Source organism: Podarcis muralis, chromosome Z, assembly GCF_964188315.1.
Source record: "Podarcis muralis chromosome Z, rPodMur119.hap1.1, whole genome shotgun sequence".
Lineage (NCBI taxonomy): Eukaryota > Metazoa > Chordata > Lepidosauria > Squamata > Lacertidae > Podarcis > Podarcis muralis.
In genome coordinates this window covers 2,839,216-2,861,895 of record NC_135673.1, presented here as the reverse complement: position 1 = coordinate 2,861,895, position 22,680 = coordinate 2,839,216, and the positions used below count along the sequence as shown (strand labels likewise).

Sequence of the window (22,680 nt, the reverse complement as noted above, 5' to 3'; positions counted from 1 at the left end):
TTAATCTCATATCTATATCTAGCTATCATCTCTAAAGCCGCATCCAATTCTGCAGCTACCTTTCCCGCAAGGTTTTCATTTCAAAGGTGATCTCATATGCTTTTGTGTGTGTGTTTGATCCCAACTCACATTCCCAGCTGAATGTTGGTCAACTTGCCCACCTTTCCATTGCCACAAGGTCTCTCACCTTTGCCTCCCCCCGCCCCCGCCCCCCCCCCGCGGTGGGCACGGGGTCTCTCGGTCATAGTGACAGATCAAACTCCCTTCTACCCCCCCCCCCACAACACCCACACTACCTCCCACACGAGAGCGTTTCTTCGATGTGCCAGGAGTTGCAATATGCTTGTCTTGTATCTCGGTGGCATTTTTTGAAAAAGGGGTGTGTGAGAGCGGGTGGTTGCTAAGGCAACCGAGGCTTAGGGGAGTCTCGCGCCAACGTAGCAGCGCCGGCTTCTCTGAGCAGGGGCTGGATGGAATATTTGTGCCGCGGCAGAGAGGCAGAAGCCAGCATTCCTCCCCCCCCACCCACCCCCCGCCCTCACGGTGCCCACTGCTGCCGCGGGAGAGCCGGGGCTCAGAACTCGCCCGAACGGATGCGCATCTGTCCCCTGCCCGTCCCGGTAATTTCCGCCTCCCTCTGTCTCCCCGCAGGGGTTCCTGAGCCGGCGCCTTAAAGGCTCCATCAAAAGGACAAAGAGCCAACCCAAGCTCGACAGGAACAGCAGCTTCCGGCACATTCTACCTGGCTTCAAGAACGTGGACAATGAAAGGTGAGGGGCCCGGCGGCGCGTGCATCTGTGGACGCCCAAACGAGGGCATTGGTTTCCTCTCGCTGCTGCCTGGGTCGTGCGCTCACCTCAGGCCAAGCCAGAGCGAAGGGCCGGGCTGAGTAGCTGGTGGCGGCTCATTTAATTACACCAAATGATGGTTTAGATTCGTTCTTACCTCCCGCTTCCTTCGCGGTGGCGGCTGCGAGTATTTTGTTTTATGCTTTTTGCGTATACGCGTGTTGCAGAAATACGTCCAGTGTGATGGGGAACCTGCCTATGGCGCGGTCGGGGAGAGGCAAAATGAAACACTCGGTTTCCGACCAGCTTGTTGAACTGGCACTGGAAATGCAAGAGTGCGGGAGATTACGGTGCATTAAGAATCGCCCTTTCCTACAGATGGATGTCTTTGATTAGCAATGAGGCGCACATCTTCCACAGACATCTACTGTGTGGTGGGTTGGGGTTTTGGTACGTGGTGCCAAGGGTCATTGGGACTCCCCCCCACTTGATGTACCAGAACAGAAGGGCAATGTGGATTTTTGTTCAGTGATACCTCAGTTTATGAACTTAATCCGTTCCAGAAGTCCGTTCTTAAACCGAATCTGTTCTTAAACTGAGGCGCACTTTCCCTAATGAGGCCTCCCGCCGCTGGTGCTCTTCCACCATTTGGATTCCGTTCTTAGACCGAGGAAAAGTTCGCTAACCGGAACACTACTTCCGGTTTTGCAGAGTTCGTAAACCGAATAGTTCGTAAACAGGACTGTTCTTAAACCAAGGTACCACTGTGTCTAGAAGGGTGTGTTGTGGTTAGATCCAAAGGGATGCGTTTTGCATGCACCAGGTGAGGCACGTGATGAAATATTGGGCAAGTTGTGACAGGTCTCGTATCACCTTGTTTGGGAGCGTATCAGATTGTTTTTTTGGATTGTGGGCATATGTGTACCTGCCACAACCACCCCAATACCTTGAGTGACTTTGTTTTTCAACTTGGGGGGGGGTGAGGTCCAAAGAGTTGTTCAGAGTGACCCTATTCTCCATTTTTATTTTAAAGGGGAGGGGAGAAGACTTACTTGTAAAGATTTGGTGAAAATATTTCTGGGAAGAGGAGCACAATATCCTAGTCCTACCTTGTCCACAGAATCTGGTGCTAATCTGTGGGTTTTCCTATCAGGGATGCTTAATTATCCAGGGTGCTTTCAAGCAAACATGGTCTGACTCTGAGCATTGTTCCAAAATTTCATCTGGGTGCCCTGCAAAGTGCTGCTGCTGCTTTTAAAAACAGCAGCAGCACAACCTGTGTCTTTTTTAGGGGCACCTGAGGTGTGGCATTAGTGTAGGAACCTCTGAAAGGGCACCTTGGTTTGTGCCTAAGAGAACATGACCTCTTGTAAGCTGAATATATGGTGGGTTGTTATGGTCAGTGCACAGACAAGGTTTCTGAGTTGGCATCTGGGACAGGGAGGAAAGATCCAATGCAGCAGTTGGGTGTGCGTGTCATATTTGCCTGTGTTATTTGGGATATCAGCAGCAGCATGCCAGGCAGATCGTTAAGGTGATGGATGATGGTGGAGTGGAAGGTGCTGTTGAAATAGTAACTATGGGGTGCCTATGCAGAAATGCACAACTTTGATCTCCATGTGAACCGGAGGGAGGCAGGAAAGAACCACTTTGCTCCTTTTGGGGGAGCAACCGGCCAGTGTCAAAGCACATCTGGTATTTTAAGTCAATTTCATTTGTTTCTGTTCATTTCTAAATAATAATGTGAAAATTGGAGCGTGGAGGGCCACCCCCCCCCCCGTGCATCTGGGGACAGGAGCAGGACTTCCAGCCCAGTTTTCAGTAGCGTTCACCCCTGACACTTCTCTTCCTTTTACATAATCAATCACTTCTCATAAACACCTGCCTTCAGTCCTGTTCCACTGACTGCAGACCCCATTGACCATGGGTGAGCTTTCTCTGTTGCCAGCCGTGTTGTTCCCACAAAGGCAGTCGTGTATATTCCTTCATAGATTTCACAGATTTCTCCCCCCCCCTCCTTTTTTCTGCCTGCCTGCTTTGACCACGCCCAGCTTCCCTTATCCACGGTTGGCTTAAATCTTTTGCAACATGAAGAGCTGTCTGCAATAGAACTGGTCTTTACATGGGAACAGGCAGCCCACCTGAGTGCACACACATCCACCTTTTGCATTGACTGTGTCTTGATTCTCACCACCTCCCAAACACACACACACACACACACACACACACACACTCTTTCCCAGCTCACCTTTTGGAAATCTGGCTGCAGCCACCATCTTGTTGATTATTGAGTAAGCTCCTTCAGAATCTCGGGTGAGCTAATTTTTGCTCTTGTCTGCTGAGCATTCAGAAGCACAGTGTAGACTAATAGTGTTGTGGGTGCGTCTTGAGGAGCAAGCTGGAGAACAATGCAACAAACAAAACAAAAGGTGTTTTGTGATGTCTGTGCACAGAGAAAACCTGGGTTTTGCAACCTGTATGCCTTATATGCAAATTAAGCACACTGGGTGGTTGGTTGGTTTGCTTAGATATTTGGGGAAATGTATCACCTGCTTTTCAACTTTGAGAACCCAAAGAAGACATTGTGTGCATTTCATTTCTCATTGATGCATAATTTACACAAAATTATAAATGGGGAGGCGTGGAGAAGTGGGTGTGGCACTGGACCTCTGTCTCTTAGCCCCTGAACATGCTGCTCAGCTTCACAACTATATTCTTTGGACATGTTACCAAGCATTGCCCTCATGTAACACTTGGAAATTTGCCTTTTCAGTCTTAAGGACTAGAATCTTGGTTGATTTGCTTGCTCATTTTAAAAGAAGCTAAGAATATCACATAGGGCGAATTCTGCATCTGGTCCAAGAAAAGGGGGTTGGGGTTGGGAATCAAAACCCTGTATAATGAAGAGAAATTGTTTTAAGGGGCTGAAACAGCTGCACAGTGCATATGGTTTGATCAAAAAGACCCTTCCTCTAGCAACTATGGTACCGGGAGAAAAGAATAAAGACAGGCCATTTGGTCCCTCTCTGCAGAAGGTTCAGCTCAGGGCAAGTCTCTGTGGGAGGTGTCATTGGCTCATTCAGTCCAGCAGAGGTGCAGCATAAACACCTGCCCACAGGTGAGCCCTTCCAATACGTCTCTGTATGAGTCGCTGGTCTGATCATCCTCCTCCCTTCTGAGTTATGCAAGGGACACAGTGAGGCCAAGGAGGAGGTAGCTGGCAGCCAGGGCCACTCCCTGAACTGGTTATAGGCAAGAAGGCAAACAGGTGGGGATGGCTGATTGTAGATTGAGGCAGGGCCCCATTTGCCCAAGTGGACCAGACTGCACCAGTGATGGTAGCCCAGCCTGAAGGGCAACTGGGTGGGGAAGGCTGGAATCGACAATACCAGGCTGGAGGGAGAAATGATCTCACCTGGCAGGTTCCTGTGTACCTTGTCAGTGTGAGTTGTTGTCCTGCAGAGTTCACCTCCATCCTGAGTTTCCTTCTCCAGGAATTCAACACCTGAAGTGGTTGCATATTGCTCCAATAGTGCGCATTCATGTCAGTGGGTGCACACAAATGCTAAAGCACCATGCCAGGCATAGCCTGCCATTGTGTTTATTTATTTATGATTTCATGTTGTGAAATTTGTATACTACTTGACTGTGAAACAAGAACCTCAAAGCAGTTTGCAAAAAAGAATAAAGCGATAAAAATTGTATCAATGAAGCCAGTTTAAAACAATCAGAAAAAAACAATTAAAACTGACAATAAACTAAAAACAGCTGCCAGCATTCTGTATATCTGGGTAGGCTGGCACAAAGACACATGTTTTTAGCAGGCACTGAGAAGAGCACAGTGAAGGAACCTGCCTGGTGTCAACAGCCAGGGAGATCCACCGCGCAGGTGTAGAGAACAATTTCTCACAAATGTGGAGCAAGCATTATGGGGGCCATAACAGTGCTACTTCTGCAGACTGAAATGATCCTGTGGGCATGCGGGTGAAGCAATCTCACAGGTCTATTGGTCCCAAGCTGCAAAGGACTTTTTATAGTCAGAGTAACCCTGTGAACTTGGTCCTGTAGCAAATCAGCAAGCAGTGCGGGTCTCCGAGCACATGACTTATACGCTGACAGGGTTTCACTCTTTTATACCTTGCAGTTGCCGAAGTGTTTTTCAAACCTATTGACGTATGATTAGGTCCCCACCCCCCTTCCCAATTTGGCCTTACAAGTCAGTGGGAGGTAGACAGCCATAGAGCCTAACAGATTCAGGGACCAGTCAGAGGAGTAGAGGTAATATTGAGCCAAGGGAATAGTGTGTGGGAGGTGGGCCAAGAAGAACTGGATTGGCAGCCAACTTGTGACCTCTGCCTCAGTTTCCCAATCTGCAAAATAGGAATCAATTCATTTTTCCTGGGGCTACACCAGATACGGATTGCCTGGCATACACATTGCATATGCCATGTTGTGCTGCCTAATAACTGGTGGGGATGCATCTGCTTAATCTGTAGTTTGTGGGAGTTTCGATAATATTCCTCTTTTCTCCCATGAAGGGTATGGTCTAGACCAGGCGGCCCTCCCGATGTTGGTTGACTGCAACTCCCATCAGTTCCAGCAAGCACAGCCAATGGCCAGGGATGATGGGGGTGGTAGTTCAGCAACATCTGGAGGGGGGTGTTAAAGGTTCCCCACATCTGCTGTAGACCAAACCTCACTAACATGGAGCCCTTCAGATGTTGGTGGGATACAACTCCCTCTCATCAGAGTCTGTTCTGGAGGACATTACAGCTTGATGAGGGAAGGGGGTTGAGACTGGGTGGGTGGCTGTGAGGCTGGTCCCAACTTTGAGCAGAAGGTGGAGCTGGGTGTTCTTTGTGGGTTTTCTTCATGTAGCTCAGAGTCAAACTACGAAACTTCCCAGGAGGCAGTGATGGCCACCAACCTGGATGGCTTTGAAAGAGGATTGGACAAGTTAATGGAGGAGGAGAGGGCTACTGATGGCTGGCAGTCACCATGGCTTGGCTCTGCCTCTACAGCGGGAGGCCGCAATGCTTCCCAGCTGCTAAAAGTCACAGGAAGGGAGAGGATTGCTCTTGTGCTTGGGCCTTCTTGCCAACTTCCCACTGGCATCTGGGTGACCACCGTGAGAACAGGAAGCTAGGCTAGATGGACCCCCTTTGGCCTGATCCAACAGAGCTCTTCTTATGAGCTCTCTATTTGCACCAGGAGAAGGGGCTTGCGTCGGCTGGTTTTTTTGCTGTGCGAGCCAGATTTCTGGAACCGAGAGCCGCCTCCTCGTCCGCCACTCCCTGTCAATCCTTTGCCCGGTCAAATGGCTCGTTAAGAGCGAGCAGAGGGTGGTGTTACGAGAGCGGCTGTTTGTTAACAAGCTTCCTGGCACACTGATTGATGGCCAGTGCTGGCGTGGAGCTCTTATCAGGCCGCGCTAGATGGTTCATCTCTGCTCTCGGCCACTTCAGCACCAGGCTGCAAATCAAGCCCCCTTGGCAGGAGTGTGCAGGCTTAATTGGGAGAACATTTCTTCCGTGAAATGCATGTGGAGGAGAGACATTGGATCTCAAGGCCAAGCTTGGAACTGACTCAACTACCATAGCGAAGGGGCAAGGGGGAAGGGCTTAATTAGCCAAGGCCAACGGATTGTGCTAAACTGACCTTTTTGTAGGAGCTGCAGCATCTTTTCTGACGAGATTAATCTCTTTTCTGAATGCAAATCAAAACTTGATAACTCACCATCTTATTATTATTTTCTGTTGTATAATTTTTTAATTAATTTTTTCAAACATTTTCACGATCAAATGATTACACGGTTTCATAAGTTGATTCCCCACCCCTGCAGTGTTTTTACTCACACCTTTTCTGCTGCATTATATCTTTAGCTACTACTCAATTACAGTTGTTAACTCTTATCTTGTTGTATTGCATTTATATCCCAACTTTTTTTAAAAAAAGTTTTTTTATTCAAAATTAAAACAAGACATATTATCCAAAAACATATCATCCTTGTCCCCCCCCCATTTTTCCTCCCTCCCCCCACCCTCCCACACAAAACCCACCCACCCCCACCCCCGACTTCCCACAGTTCCAGTCTTTGGTTTCTCTGAGACTGCTGTTTTCTGCATGTTACAAAGTTGTATTGATGATCAGACTATTTAGCTGGTTATTATCAATAAAAAGTTTGTGAATGTTTATTCAAAACCTGCCAAGGAGTCCAGTTCACTTTGTTGCGTCTTCAGATACTTTGTGAAGGGTTCCCATTCATCTTTAAAGTCACAGTTATCCTTGTTCCGTAGCTTGTATGTCAGTTTTGCCAGTTCTGCCTAGTCCGTCAATTTTTCTTGCCATTATTCTTTAGTTGGGGTTTCTTGAGTCTTCCATCCTTGTGCTATTAGGACTCTCGTGGCCATTGTCGCATACCTGAAGATGTTTTTCAGCTTTTTTGGCAGGTCTTTCCCTACAGTCCCCAGCAAAAATGCCTCGGGTTTTTTAACAAATGTTAAATGGAACATTTTCTTCAATTCATTTAATGCATTTATATCCCAACTTTTTCTCCAAGGGGCACAAGGTAGTATACCCCCTCCTCATTTAACCCTCTTAACAACCCTTTGAGGTAAAATAGACTGAGAAGCGGTGACTGGCCCTAAAGATCACCAAGCAAACTTCATGCGGCTGAGGTGGCACTGTGGGTTAAACCACAGAGCCTAGGACTTCCCGATCAGAAGGTCAGTGGTTCGAATCCCCGCGACGGGCTGAGCTCCCGTTGCTCGGTCCCTGCTCCTGCCAACCTAGCAGTTTGAAAGCATGTCAAAGTGAAAGTAGATAAATAGGTACCACTCCGGTGGGAAGGTAAACGGCGTTTCCGTGCGCTGCTCTGGTTCGCCAAAAACGGCTTAGTCATGCTGGCCACTTGACCCGGAAGCTGTACGCTGGCTCCCTCGGCCAGTAAAGCGAGATGAGCACTGCAACCCCAGAGTCGGTCACAACTGGACCTAATTGTCAGGGGTCCCTTTACCTCCCAGGTCCTAGCTTGATGCTCTAACTAGTACACCACCACTGTATTCTGTAGAGAATACTAAGCTCTGTGGACCATGGATGGACTGGACTTAACCATCCAGGGGTCCTTTACCTTTTTTTTTTTTTTAATGTGGCTTCCTATGTCCTATATCCTTAAGTAAACAGTCAGCATGGAGAGTTTTGTGTGCATCTCAGGGGAGAGCATGCATAGCCTGGCATCCTAAGTTCAAGTCCAGTCTCTGCACACGAGCAGAAGAACGTAAGAGCTGTTTCGTTGGTTTGGGCCAAAGGTCCATCAGCATTCAGTTGCTAGCAAAGTTGTCCGTGGAAACTCACATACCAAACTGTGTAAGGTCCCTAGTAGCTGGTAATCAGAGGTAGACTCTTATAGATAAATAAATGAAAAGTACACACACAGAGAGAAAAGAAAGTCGCAGATTATGTGCATAGTGCTATGCCTTGTTGGGTCCTAGCATGATAAAACTAAGTGTCAGCCATAAACAATGAGCAGAGCATTAAGTAGTGAAGTGGTGTAACATCCTTATAATTGGTCCTGTTCAATTACAGTGGGTTGTACTGGTTGCCGCCATGAAGGCAACCAGCCTCTGGTCTTCCGCTAACCTTCCAGATCCAGATCCTGTTTCAGATATACAGTGGTACCTCAGGTTAAGTACTTAATTTGTTCTGGAGGTCCGTTCTTAACCTGAAACTGTTCTTAACCTGAAACACTTTAGCTAATGGGGCCTCCTGCTGCCACCACGGCGCGGCCACGCAATTTCTGTTCTCATCCTGAAGCAAAGTTCTTAACCCGAGGTACTATTTCTGGGTTAGCGGAGTCTGCAACCTGAAGCGTATGTAACCTGAAGCGTATGTAACCCGAGGTACCACTGTATATTTTCTTACGTGTAATGGTTTCTAAGGGGTTGCTCGTGCGCAAGCAGGCAACTATCTCCCTGGCTGGGTGCAAACACCTGGCTGGGCTGCCAAAGTAAACTTTATCTGTCCAGACGCCACTCACCCGTGGCTGACTCAGTCGCTGGCAGAATCCGTGAGTGGGCATTTCTTAAACTTCTTCCAGCAAAGAAGCTCTTTGACGCCTAGTCTCCTCCTACTCTCTCTGCGCGAAAGCCTTCTGCGCAAGGAGGGCGTGGGCAACGGAGGACCTCTACTCTCCCCGCTGGTCCCAGGCAAGGAGTCATGGGACCGCCTCGCCGCTTCCCCCATCTGCCCCCCTTCTCCACTGGTGCTACGCTGATTCTCTTCCCCAGAAGATGGGCTGCTCCTCCCGATCCCAGGACGCTCTCTGGAATCCCTCTGGCTTTTGCTCTCTCCCTCCGGCACTGAAGGCAGTTCCCTGACATTACGCTAGTCCATGGGTAGGCAACCTAAGGCCCAGGGGCCGTGTCTGACCCAATCGCCTTCTCAATCCGCCCTGTGGACGGTCTGGGAACCAGCGTGTTTTTACATGAGTAGAATGTGTACTTTTATTTAAAATGCATCTCTGGGTTATTTGTGGGGTGTAGGAATTCGTTCATTTTTTCCTCTCCAAAATATAGTCCAGCCCCTCACAAGGTCTGAGGGACAGTGGACCGGCCCCCTGGTGAAAAAGTTTGCTGACCCCTGCACGGCTAGTCTTTAGCCAAGGCTTTTGGAGCCCATTTCGTAAATTCAGTAAGCCTTGTCAATAAAAGCGAGAACAGCTGATGATCAATGGCAATCAATTAAGCAATAAAGGCAAGAGAGCAACTCACACAAGAGATCAGCAACGCAACTGAGATGTAAAAGAGGAGCTTCATACAAAAACCCTGTGTCTCTCACTTCAGGTGTATTATTATTTTTTTATTCTTGCATTTATATCCCGCCTCTCCTACAGGGTACTAAAAATAGATTCTAAGTCCCATTTTTCCCCCCTCACAGCAACTCTGTGAGGTAGGTTAGTCAACAAGATACAGTGGTACCTCGGGTTACAAACACCTCGGGTTACAGACTCCACTAACCTGGAAGTAGTACTTCGGGTTAAGAACTTTACCTCAGGATGAGAACAGAAATTGTGCAGCAGCAGCAGGAGGCCCCATTAACTAAAGTGGTACCTCAGGTTAAGAACGGTTTCAGGTTAAGAACGGACCTCCAGAACAAATTAAGTTCACAGCCAGACGTGCCACTGTAATAGGGTTACACTCCCTCTGGGCAGGGCAGAGAAACCTCCAAAATTCCTCAGAAAAAGAATTGTCTTCTCAGAAATGTTTGCCCAATTCAAGCACAAGCTCCTTATCACTCTCGTGCCTTGATGCATCCATTCCAAATACATTTGCTCCTCCATCTCCACCACCCTTTGCCCTCTGGGATTCTCCAGATTCCTCAAAGGACTTGGTCCTCTTCTCCCCACCCCCAGGCCTAGAGCTGTCCACACAGAATCATAGAAGCGCAGTGTTGGAAGGGACCCAATGGTCATCTAGTCCAACCCCCCTGTGATGCTGGAGTCAGATGACTCCTCTCTCTCTCTCTCTCTCTCTCTCCCTCCCTCCCTCCCCCAGAAAACCTTTGTAACTACCCGTAACTCCACATCCTTTGCCAAAACCAAGCTTCAACACCTCTCAGAGAAATGAAAACATTTCCTTTCTATATTTACCTCCCTCCCTCCGCATCCTCCATTCTCTTTTGCCACTCTGGACCAAATGTTAGATTGTAAGCCCTGTGGAGCAAGGGGCCTCTGCTCTTTAAAGCGCCACTGTGCATGTGGATGGTGCTCTGTACATCTTCCCATATGTAGAAAAATGTGAGGGTGTTGTCACACAGCCACCACTGGGGGACCTGTAGTACCACATCACAGTCCAGGATATACAGAAAGAAATTGACTTGGGAAGATGAGAAGTGAGCTTGTAGTTCCATGGGGTGGCAAGGGAAAGCTCCAGGGGGCTAATATGGGAGTGCATGGTGCGGGGGGGGGGGAGTGTTGGTGAGCTGAGTGAGCAGAGGTAATAAAGAAGCAAGCAATGTTCAGGTCATGTGGCTTTCAGCAGAGGGCCGTGGTTCCGTTGCAATTTAGGCACACAAATACAGTGGTACCTCGGGTTACAGACACTTCAGGTTACATACGCTTCAGGTTACAGACTCCGCTAACCCAGAAATAGTGCTTCAGGTTGAGAACTTTGCTTCAGGGTGAGAACAGAAATCAAGCAGCGGCAGCGTGGTGGCAGCAGAAGGCCCCATTAGCTAACGTCAGGTTAAGAACAGTTTCAGGTTAAGAACAGACCTCCGGAACGAATTCAGTACTTAACCTGAGGTACCACTGTAACAGCTTTCGGCTTCTTTGGGTTCAGGATCAGCTGGGCTTACTCTTAGAGCAGGGTGACCATTGGTCATGCTGGCAGTGTGGTTGGTGGGAGTCCACCAACATCTGGAGAGCCACAGCTCCTCAGCCACAGCCACAACCTACCAGTGTTTTCACAGCCATTCATCTCATGGCAAGGGTACCCACTGGTGTTCTGCTACTGGGCACACCTTAGCAAGAACTCTGACCTCCCCCAGCAACCGGTAACAAAAACATCTCGCCATCCCTTTGCTTGCAATTTATGCTTGAACTTCCTTTCACAAAAATGGGATTTGCTTCCAAACTTGCCATCCATCCTCTTTCTTTCTTTCTTTCTTTCTTTCTTTCTTTCTTTCTTTCTTTCTTTCTTTCTTTCTTTCCCCTGGCCCCTGCAACTTCGTTTGTTCCCCCCATTATCCCTGGGGCCACCATCTCCTCCACATTTGTCCAAATGCAACTAATCTCTTTTAAAAGAAAGAAATAATACCCGGATGATTTAATTTACTGTATCGACCTCTTTCGCCAAGGCTGCTGGGCTGCTGGGCTGCCGAGATTTAATTTGGAAGGAAGAGGTCCTTAATTATTATGAAGCTGTGCAGTTCTCACCGCCGTCCCCCTTCCTCCCCTTCTCAAGTTCTACTCGCAGATATCATTCTAGGCGCGACAAATGTCCTCTGAGCATGCAGCCAGTTGTTAAATGGATCTTGGAAAGAATACAGCGGTGAATTAATTAATAGCAATGAATGCTTTTCCTAGCAGGTTTTTATTCCTCAGGCCTCTGACCTTTCCCCTCTCCTATCAAAGAGACATTTCAAATGCCTGGAACGGCAGCAGAGAACGCTGGGCTGGGGAGCTGCTGGATGCCTTAGAGCAATCTGTTCCCTTTCTCTCTCAGCGCTTCTCATCTTCTTCTAGCGACTGAAAGAGATACTGCGAGGCAGGAGCTCACAGAGCGCCAGTCGATTCACACACAGGCTTGCATCTTCAGCCCTCGCTGGCTGCGGTTTCCAGCACTGACCTGAATATGCAGATGGGGAGGCTGTAGCTCAGCGCCAGAGCATCTCTAGCTGATTCGCGCCATAGTGCACAAGGTACAGTTTCTCAGCACTGGATCAGCTCACAGTGGAATGTGAGAATTAGGGACTCGGTGAGAATTCTTTTGGAATCTGGCTGCTACCCCAGGTTCAGTTTCCTTGGGACGAAGGTCATCGGAGATTGTGGTGTCTTTAGGATATGTGGTTGGCACTGTGGGTTAAACCACAGAGCCTAGGACTTGCCGATCAGAAGGTCAGCGGTTCGAATCCCCACGACGGGGTGAGCTCCCGTTGCTTGGTCCCTGCTCCTGCCAACCTAGCAGTTCGAAAGCATGTCAAAGTGCAAGTAGATAAATAGGTACCGCTCCGGCGGGAAGGTAAATGGCGTTTCCATGTGCTGCTCTGGTTTGCCAGAAGCGGCTTAGTCATGCTGGCCACATGACCCGGAAGCTGTACGCCGGCACCCTTGGCCAATAAAGCAAGATGAGCGCCGCAACCCCAGAGTCGGCCACGACTGGACCTAATGGTCAGGGGTCCCTTTACCTTTACCTTTTTACAACCTGAACATGAGATGGAGGGGCTCACAGCATCAATACCCCAATGGGTCTTGCTTCTCCATCAGTCACAGCTTTGGATCCCGCACAGAGCAAGCGTGTCTCTGGGTCTCCAGCTTCCAGCCTGCAATTTTCAGCTTGGCTCACACACACCACCCTGGCTCTTGTTGTCTTACCTAGCAGCCAGGTGAGGAGGGAGAGGAAAGACCTGCCCATCAGCCTAGAGGGCCTCATCCCTTCATTGTAGCTCTTGCAATGGAGCCCATCCTTTTGGGATGCGGATGAGGACACTGCAGTGGCCAGCCAAGGCCATCGTCTTACAAAGAAACTTCTCTGGCTAGTTCAGCAGTAGGATCCTCTCTTTGAATCTAACGCTCCCCAGGTACAGGATCCTAAGAATCGGAAGGGAGACATGGCATCATCCAGACTCAACTCCCTAACCCAAAGCATCATGCTATTATCCCACACAAAAGCCTTATTAACTGAGCCCCATTTCTTTTGAGCTGATTCCTAAATTTCCTCCTCTCCCTTCTTTTTTTGTAAATACCGTAATTTTTTATTGATTTTCACAATTGAATTCCACATTTAATCACAATAGTACTTTTTTTCCTACCCCAACCCCCAAATTCACAAATACCTTTTTCAAAACCTTATCTTTGGGGTTCTTTAGACCTCATGACTTCCCTCCATTCCCTCTTCTTGGTTCTTTATATAGACAAAATTATTCTGCATTTCCATATTCATGCTTAGCCAATTATTATTTCTCTTAATTTGAACAATAAACATTTCCCATTCTTTCCCCTAACTTTAGCATGCTTACATTTCACCAGAAGGTGACTATCTGTTGAGTCAGATTTGAAATCCTGCTCCCCTTCCTCCCAGGCTTTTCTCAGTCTCAGAGGCTGTAGTTACAGCCTTGTTCTAACTGCCAAGGCACCCACAACTGATTCCTGCCTGTCCCCCAAACCACCCATCTGTACGCTAGACCAGTGTTTCCCAACCGGTGTTCCGCGGCACACTACTGTGCCGCGAGACGTTGCCTGGTGTGCCGTGGGAGGGAGGCGGGCGAGTCGCACGGCGTCTCGGCGTCGGGCGGCAGCGAGCCCAGGAAGCGGCCCAGCCGGCCGGGGTCGCCCGCCTGCAGCAGCGCCTCGCACCCGCACGAGACCTGCTCCGCCGAGAAGCGGGCGAGCGCGGAGGATCGGGCGCGGCGGAGGCCAGCCCCGCGCTTGGAGAGGATGCAGCAGCCGTCGCCAAACCCGATCCTCCTCCTCCTGCTCCGCCGCCGTCCTCTGGCTCTCGGCCGGGAGGAGCCTGCAGCGACGGGGCGGGCGCCGAAGTTGGCAGAAGTTGGCGCGCCTCCTCGGCAGCGCCTTCGTCCTCCTCCTCTTGCCTCTGCTCTCCTCCGGCGGCGGGGGCGCGCCGCCCTCCCCGGCCGGGGGGCTCGGCGGGGCCCGCGGGGAAGGAGGCCATGTTCGCGGCGCGCGGGATCGCGGCCCCCCTCGCCCGCCTCCGGCCCGCTCCCCTCCCCCTGCGCGCTGCCCTAGCCGTGCGGGTCTCCTCCCCCTGCGCCGCCGTCCCCTTTCCACATCCTAGGAGCCGCGGTCCGCCTACCGCCCCCGGGCCGCGGCGCGGCTCCCAGCCCGGGCTGGCCTCCGCCTCCTGGGACGTGCGCCCACCCCCGCGGCCCCCCAAACTTCGGAGCAACTCTCCAGACGCTTCTCCCCCGCCTCGGTCTCCCTCCTTTCCACTTCTCTTCCCCCCTTCCTTCCCTCTTTCTTTCTCTTTCTCTCCCACCCGCCTTTCCTTCTATTAACTTTCCTTTCCCCTCCCTTCGTCCTTCCTACTTTTACTCCTGGGCTCCTCCCCCCTTTGCGCAGCCACAAATCAATCTCTCTCTCTTTTTTCCCCTCTCTCTCTTCTTTGCTCAGACGCAAAAAAGCGCCGCTTTTTGGAAATCCGGACTGCTTTCCCCGCTGAAACGATACTTTAAAAAAGGAAGAACCCACTGGCTCTTATTTCTGTTTAAAGCAGTAGATCCCGAACTCTTTTGGCCCACTGCCCCCTTGGTTCCACATCCCCCAGTGTCCCCTATGCTTACTCTATAGAAAGCATTACAGGGGTTAACGCGGCTCGCTAAGGAAGATATTAATAGAATTCTGCATTTGGGGGGAGACCCTAACAGTCATCTACCATTACCTTCTATGCTGTTACTATTTTTTTATTTTTTTTTACATAAGTAAAAAGTGACCTTTCCCCATCTGGCATGGTGGTGTGCTTCGAGATTTTTTTCATGACACAAGTGTGCCTTTGCCCAAAAAAGGTTGGGAAACACTGCGCTAGACATCTCCTGCTCTTTCTTCATATCAGATCCTTGCATGGCCACCTATTCCGCTTCTCTTTCCTTTGTCGATGGTTCTATCTTAATAATCAGTTCTGTCATGATTTTAGTATTTTTATCCATTCGAACTAGTAATTTGTCTGTTGGATTTTCTAAATTTTCCTTCATCTCTTTTATCAGCTGTCTTTTCAATTCTGAAAAAAAGCTCCACCCATTCAAAATGGGTTCTTATGTCCTGTTCGGAGACCCTTCTGTCTGAACTTAAAGTCATCAAAGGTCATCAAGCAGCACTTTCTCAGTAAACAACTTTTCCTGTACTTCCCCACCCTCCTAACCCTTTCCCCTCCAGCTGTATTACCTAGTAAAGGACCCCTGACCATTAGGTCCAGTCATGACCGACTCTGGGGTTGTGTGCTCATCTCTCTCTATAGGCTGAGGGAGCCGGCATTTGTCCGCAGACAGCTTCCGGGTCATGTGGCCAGCATGACTAAGCCGCTTCTGGCGAACCAGAGCAGCGCACGGAAACGCCATTTACCTTCCCACCAGAGCGGTACCTATTGCACTTGCACTTTGATGTGCTTTCAAACTGCTAGGTTGGCAGGAGCAGGAACCGAGCAACGGGCTCAGCCCGTCGCAGGGATTCGAACCACCGTCCTTCTGATCGGCAAGTCCTAGGCTCTGTGGTTTAACCCACAGCACCACCCGCTTCCCTTATTACCTAGTACATTTATACAATTTAACATAAAGTCCATGTTTCAAATTAATTTTAGATTTTACAGATATTTACTTTAAAAAGAAAACAAAGAGTGGTATGTCCAAAAAGAATTCAGCTTAATTATCCAGGGGAGAGTACTTGCTTCTTATTAGACCTATTTTCTTAAAATGTCTCAGAATGATGTGAGAGATTGCAAGCAGTTAAAAATCCTTTTGATTTCCTCCTTTGAAGGGGTTTCCAACAGATACAGTCCTTCCAAAATTCCAGCCTCTTGCTTTTTTCACTTCCACTTTAGAGTTACAGTTTGTCTTTAGAAAAACAAGTTCAGACTTCTATAAGTCACTGCAACCCAGATATATAATTCCATACATTCCCCCAATAGAGTGCAGAATAAGTTTGTTCCAGGTTTTCACTGCTTGGTTCGAATTCACCAAGGGCTGTAGTTCAAAGTCAAGTCCACAACTGTAAATCTGATAAGTCAGTAACTCCAATAAAAAGCAATAAAGAATGGGTTTCAGTTGTTTTTACTCCAACTTCCCCATCAGCAGACAGTATCCATAAGTATCATAAAGAAAGATTTAGTAGTAGTAGAAGAAGAGGAGGAGGAGGAGGAGGAGGAGTTTGGATTTGATATCCCGCTTTATCACTACCCAAAGGAGTCTCAAAGCGGCCAACAATCTCCTTTCCCTTCCTCCCCCACAACAAACACTCTGTGGGGTGAGTGGGGCTGAGAGACTTCAGAGAAGTGTGACTGGCCCAAGGTCACCCAGCAGCTGCATGTGGAGGAGCGGGGAAGCGAACCCGGTTCACCAGATTACGAGACTACTGCTCTTAACCACTACACCACACTAACCTTTTCACTTGAAAATTGTTTCCATACAGTGATAGTTACCAATAAGATGGGGATGGACTTCCTTTTTACTCCTCCATCTGGTGCCGAATCCCACCTAATTACTGTATTTTTCACTCCATACGGCGCACCGGACCATAGGGCGCACCTAGTTTTTAGGGGGGAAATAAAGACTTCCCCCCCCCTCCCAGGTCCAGGAGCGGCTGCAAGATTGCGTGCAATCTCGCCGCCGCTCCCGGAGCTTGCGGGACTGGAGGCTGGGGGGGGGGGAGCCCAAGCTTCCCCTGACCCCAGCACCCAGAACAGGCAGCTATCCGCAAGCCTTCCAAGAGCAGCGGGAACTCCCATCGCACTCAGAAGGCTTGCGGATGGCTGTCTGAAGCCTGGCAAGCGCAACGGGAGTTGGCGCTGCGCTCACCGGGCTTCAGGCTGCAGGCTGCTGTCCGCAAGCCTTCGGAGTGCTCCGAAGGCTTGTGGATAGCTGCCTGAAGCCTGCATTTGCTCCATAGGACGCACACACATTTCCCCTTCATTTTTGGAGGGGGGAAAGTGCCATCCTATAGAGCGAAAAATACGGTAATTTCGAAAGTAAATCTTCTTTACCTTTCCATCAGCTTAGTAGTAATTTTTGGAAGACCTCTTCTTCAGGCTTGTGCTGACGCTTCACTCCCGCGGAGTTGCAATACTGCCATGACCGCAGGCTCGATCGCCGCTTCCCCCCCCCATACTTTCCAGCACAAAAGGAGTTTTGGGGTTGCAGGAGAGCCCTTTTGTCATCTGCTGGACCTCTCGACACCCTGAGCACCCTCTCAGGGCTTTTTGGGGGGTGCGCCTTGCCTTGGTGCTTCCCCCTGTTTCTCCGCGGGACTCAAGTCCGTCAGACGATTGGACTCGTGCTCCTTTCCGCCACCTGCAGAAACCAGAAGTCCCCTTCCTGTTGTTTTCTTCTAAAACACTTTTTCATGTAGGATAAGGCTGTCAGTTGTTATTAGCCAAAATGGCTATGCTCTGCCTCCATGGCCAGAGGTAGCAGTGCTTGGTTGCTGGATGATGGACTAGACGAGCCACTGGCCTGATCCAGCAGGGGTCATCTGATGTTCTTCTACTTCCAGGGCTGATGGGCATGCTGTGTCAGGAGCTCAGCCTACACTCGAGTAGGTCCCGTCATGGGATAGACAAAAATCCCATGACTGCAATCATGGAGCAGGAATTCTAACATGCTGCCTGCTGGCGCAGCGAGACCCCAACCAACCACCCAAATTTAGATTTGGTCACAATCTAAATTTGCATCTAGCTGGCATCCATCTGTCTTGGGAGACCATGGAGGAGTGCAGCTTTGCAGGTGAAGTCAAACTGTTGGAAGATTACAGCACCTGCTGTGGTTGTGGAGAACGATATGTGGGAGACGTGTTTTGTTGCAGCTGGGGCAGAGAAAGGAGTCCAGTTGTGCCCCTGCAGATGCATATGTAAATTTGCATCTACAATGTTTAAATTAGGTAAAGGTAAAGAGAACCATGCCAATTTGGTCCAGTTGCGGATGACTCTGGGGTTGCGGCGCTCATCTCGCTTTCTTGGCCGAGGGAACTGGTGTACAGCTTCCGGGTCATGTGGCCAGCATGACTAAGCCACTTCTGGTGAACCAGAGCAGCGCACGGAAACGCCGTTTACCTTCCCGCCGGAGCGGTACCTATTTATCTACTTGCACTTTGACGTGCTTTCGAGCTGCTAGGTTGGCAGGAGCAGGGACCGAGCAATGGGAGCTCACCCCGTCACGGGGATTTGAACCGCCGACCTTCTGATCGGCAAGTCCTAGGCTCTGTGGTTTAACCCACAGCGCCACCAGCTTCCCAATAGGAGGCAATGATGGCCACCAATTTGGAGAGCCTTGATGGAGGTTTGGACAAATCCATGGAGGAGGAGGAGACGAGCCACAGTTACTGCGCTGTGTCTCTGTGGTCAAGAGGCAGCGAGGCTTCTGAATACCAGATGCAGGAAACCACAGGAGAGGAGACCTGCTCTTGTGCAAGGATCCTGCCTGCTGGTTTCCCACAAGCATCTAGTCAGCCACTGTGAGAACAGGACTAGATAGCATATTGGCCTGATCCAGCTAATGGCTCTTTCACCTTCATAAGCTTCATCTGCCTGGATGAACAAGGACTGACCTTGCCAGCTTATGCTTTGCGGATGAGCATCAGGCTGGTGAAGGCTATGCGAGATAAACAAACCGTATGGGACAATCAGTTCTTCTTCTTACATTATGGTGTTCCCTAAACAAACCTTCACTTCAAAGCCGCTCTGCTGTGTTCCTCTCTAAACACTGGCTGGAGGGATTGGGGCTTAATCTGTTTGGCCTTCCCAGGTGACAGCAGGGCTCAGCTAACATGGAAACCGTGATCCAAGGTGCCTGAAGCAGCTCAGCCAAAAAGCAAGGGGTAGGAGGATGAGAGAGACAGGTGTGAAGGTGTAGGTCCCGCCCTGTGGAATGCCTTCTCATCAGATGTCAAGGAAATAAGCAGCTATCTTATTTTTTATTTATTTTTTATTTTTAAAGGTAAAGGGACCCCTGACTATTAGGTCCAACTCTGGGGTTGCGGGGCTCATCTTGCTTTACTGGCCAAGGGAGCCGGCATTTGTCCGCAGACAGCTTTCTGGGTCATGTGGCCAGCATGACTAAGCCGCTTCTGGCGAACCAGAGCAGCGCACGGAAATGCCGTTTACCTTCCCGCCGGAGCGGTACCTATTTATCTACTTGCACTTTGATGTGCTTTCGAACTGCTAGGTTGGCAGGAGCAGGCACTGAGCAACGGGAGCTCACCCCGTCATGGGGATTCAAACTGCCGACCTTCTGATTGGCAAGCCCTAGGCTATGTGGTTTAACCCACAGCGCCACCCATGTCCCAATGTTTAAATTAGCACATGGGAATTTGTGCACTGGATCTGTGCCCCACCTAGGCTTTTGAGGACTTAGCAATGACCCCACTTCTGTGTTTGGGTGTGTGTCAGCTGTATCCAAAGGGACAGGACACATGCCTCAAACCTCTTCTTCTGTCCGCCTCTGCTTGCGTCCATTTCGCCCAACGTCCACAGCAAACCCAGAAGTACCCAGCAGGTTTGCCACCATTCACTCATTCGCAGGAGCGGCGATCACCGTTTGCGCATGTGCAGAAGCGGCAATTGCCGTTCATACATGCACAGAAGCAAGCAATTGCTGCCCGTGCCTGTGCACAATGGCACCTCTCCCAGTGACCCGTTTCGACCTCCGGACAGACCTCCAGAACGGATTATGGTCGCAGGTAGAGGTTCCACTGTACTTAGTCAGACTACCAGACCTTTGAACTTAAAGGGATTAGCTCTGCAAATGAACAGGCAATTGCAAAGAACTGTGTGCCTCCTGAGCATGGGCAGATTGCACTTTCTCCCCACTGAGTAACCAAAATCAGCTGCTGCGTACATGGGATTAAAGAGAATAGCGTTCAGATCAGTGTGTGGGATTTGCATGCAGTCTTGAGCAACCCATTTTTTTAAAAGCAAAAGTAAGCAGCCAAGCCAAAGGTAGATGGGGAAATGTTTGGAGGGGTAATCTATCAGTTCTTAAAGTGCCTGAGCCCTTAGGCCAAAAAGAGAAAGGGTGGCCTTGGGGGGGGGGGGAGGCACGTGTGGAAGATTCAAGGGCACCCTGAAGGTTGCTTCCTGTCCCCATCACACCTGTATTCCTTTCACCTTGTTGAGGCATCTGCAGATCTGCCGCTTTTAATGTAACACTTCTCAAACCAGGGAGCTTAATTACTGGTCTCTAATTAATGACTGTCTTAAAAGGTGATTGTCAAGCAAGCAGCTTGGTGTGAGGAAACGTCTGGAAATGGCCTGCTGTCTCTCTATGTCTAGAGCTTCCATAATTGTTATGGGCTGAAAGTCAGTTATATTTAATGCTTTAAAAGCCATTAATTGCCCCACCCTGAGCTAATGAACAAATGAAATGTAAATATGATACAAAACCTCATTGCCCATCCTCTTTTGAGGCTGTCAAAGGGCGAAAACAATGTGACTCAGGTAGGATATATTGGCATTTATTTGGTTTTGTTGTGCCAGTTTGACTGTCATGGTTGCCCGCAAAGAATCCTGGGAACTGTGGGCAGGGGTCCTACCCAGCCTTATTTGGAAAGATGGCTACTCCTTGTTGAGAAGGAATGTCAGTCAAGCAATGCTGTCTGCATAGCTGCCTTGCAATTTGCAGTGGCAGCCTAAGGCATGTTTACTTCGAAGCAAGGTTCACCGTGTGGAGTGGGATTTCCTTCCAAGTAAGAGATTGGCTCTCTGGTTTGCATTAAATCTAAGAACACTGAATGCCCAATTATACCTCAGGGACAAACATAATCATCATTATCCACAGTAACTCAGAGCAGGGCTTTTAGTGCATCCGCCCCTGTTCTGTGGAATGGCATTCCTGTTTGAGGTTCCCCAGGCGCCCACTGTCTGCACTTTCCAGAAACAGTTGAAGAAGGTCTTCTCAGTTCCAACAGGCTTTTCCAGCTGAGTGTGTCTTTTTCACAAGTGTGCACTTGTTAGGGTTAAATGCACTGGTCGTTTTCCGGCATTGAACTGTTTTAAATTATCCTGTGTGTAAACCACCTTGAGACTGGTGCTTTAGAAATCCATTGCAATAATAGCAGTAATAATAACTGCAGTTGCTGTTGAGCCTACTGTATAGCTGAAGCTTTACATAGGTGCCTTTGTGTTAAGATCAGTGCAGAAGACTCTGCCGGTGGTTCCTGCAGTGAACGGAGGGCACAATACAGGGTTCTGCAGAAGAGACTGATGAGTTGAGTACTTACATAATCTATTTTAATATGTTGGTTTTGTCTTTACCCCTAAAATTATATATATATATATATGTGTGTGTGTGTGTGTGTGTGTGTGTGTGTGTGTGTGTGTGTGTAAACTGCCTTGTGACCATTTCTGGTGAAGCGTGGTATAGAAATATCTTAATTAATAAATGACCTCTGTCCCTGAGCCCAAGGAGCTTACAGTCTAAAATAGGCATTGGGTGAGCTGGCATTAAAATGAGAATGAGGCATATTGCTGGAGGGAGAGAGGTCTCCTGATGGCTCTTTGGAAATGGTAGCTAGATTGAATTGCTGTGTTCAGAGGCACCATATCACACACGTACACAAACACCTACTGGCTGTTGAAGTTATATTTATTGGGCATTGAGGGAGGCACAGAGGAGGCTGGACTGGAGAGCCCTTTGGCTTGGCCTAGCAGGGTTCTACTTATATTATTATTATTATTATTATTATTATTATCATCATCATCATCATCATCATCATCATCATCATTATATGGTAGTCAGGAATGGAACATCCATGTGAAGTGGCAGTCTACCCTTGAGGACCAGATGGTGCTGGGGGTGCAGGGAAGAGGGATGCTGCCTCTATGTTTTGTTTGTTGGCTTCCTGGAGCCAGGCCACTCTGGACCTGATGGACCTATAGGACTTACATCTTCCTTATTAAGATCTAGGGAATTGTTTAGCATCACTGGCTTTGCAGAAGAGGCAAAGTTCACCCGGAAGAGCTAGCTCATTTTCTGGAGTTCATCATCATAATAATAATAAGTTTTATTTATACCCCACCCTCCCCAGCCAAGACCGGGCTCAGGGCGGCTAACACCAGGTATAAAAACAACTGGTTAAAATACAACTTAAAAACAAGATTAAGTACAACATTAAAATGCAGCCTCATTTCAGTAGAAACTCAAATCAAAAACTTTTTGGGGATGAAAACATCAAGTCTTCACCAAGGCCAGCTATCCAGACTGGTGCTACATGGGCCAGAAAAAAGCCAGGGAAGTCCCCAAATAGGAGTTCCATCACAGAAAGAGAAAGGGAAAAGGAAAGGGGGGGGGGGTCAAGTTGATTCCAAGCCAAAGGCCAGGCGGAACAACTCTGTCTTACAGGCTCTGCTGAAAGAAATCAGATCCTGCAGGGCCCTGGTCTCATGAGGCAGAGCGTTCCACCAGGCCGGGGCCAGTGCTGAAAAGGCCCTGGCTCTGGTTGAGGCTAATCTGACTTCCT

General features: G+C 49.1%; 1 protein-coding gene across 11 annotated transcripts in view; it reads left to right on the top strand.

The window, feature by feature from the left end:
• The window catches only part of DAB2IP (DAB2 interacting protein), a 314,536-nt gene that overhangs the window by 123,705 nt on the left and 168,151 nt on the right, over window positions 1–22,680 (top strand). For 10 of the 11 annotated variants that reach the window (XM_077922165.1, XM_077922167.1, XM_077922163.1 and 7 more), the window contains exon 3: window positions 652–770. The exons of the other annotated variant lie outside the window; for it this stretch is intronic. In XM_077922165.1, the coding sequence (XP_077778291.1) occupies window positions 652–770 (119 nt within the window). The remainder of the gene's footprint in view (window positions 1–651; window positions 771–22,680) is intronic. 11 annotated transcript variants of the gene reach the window in all.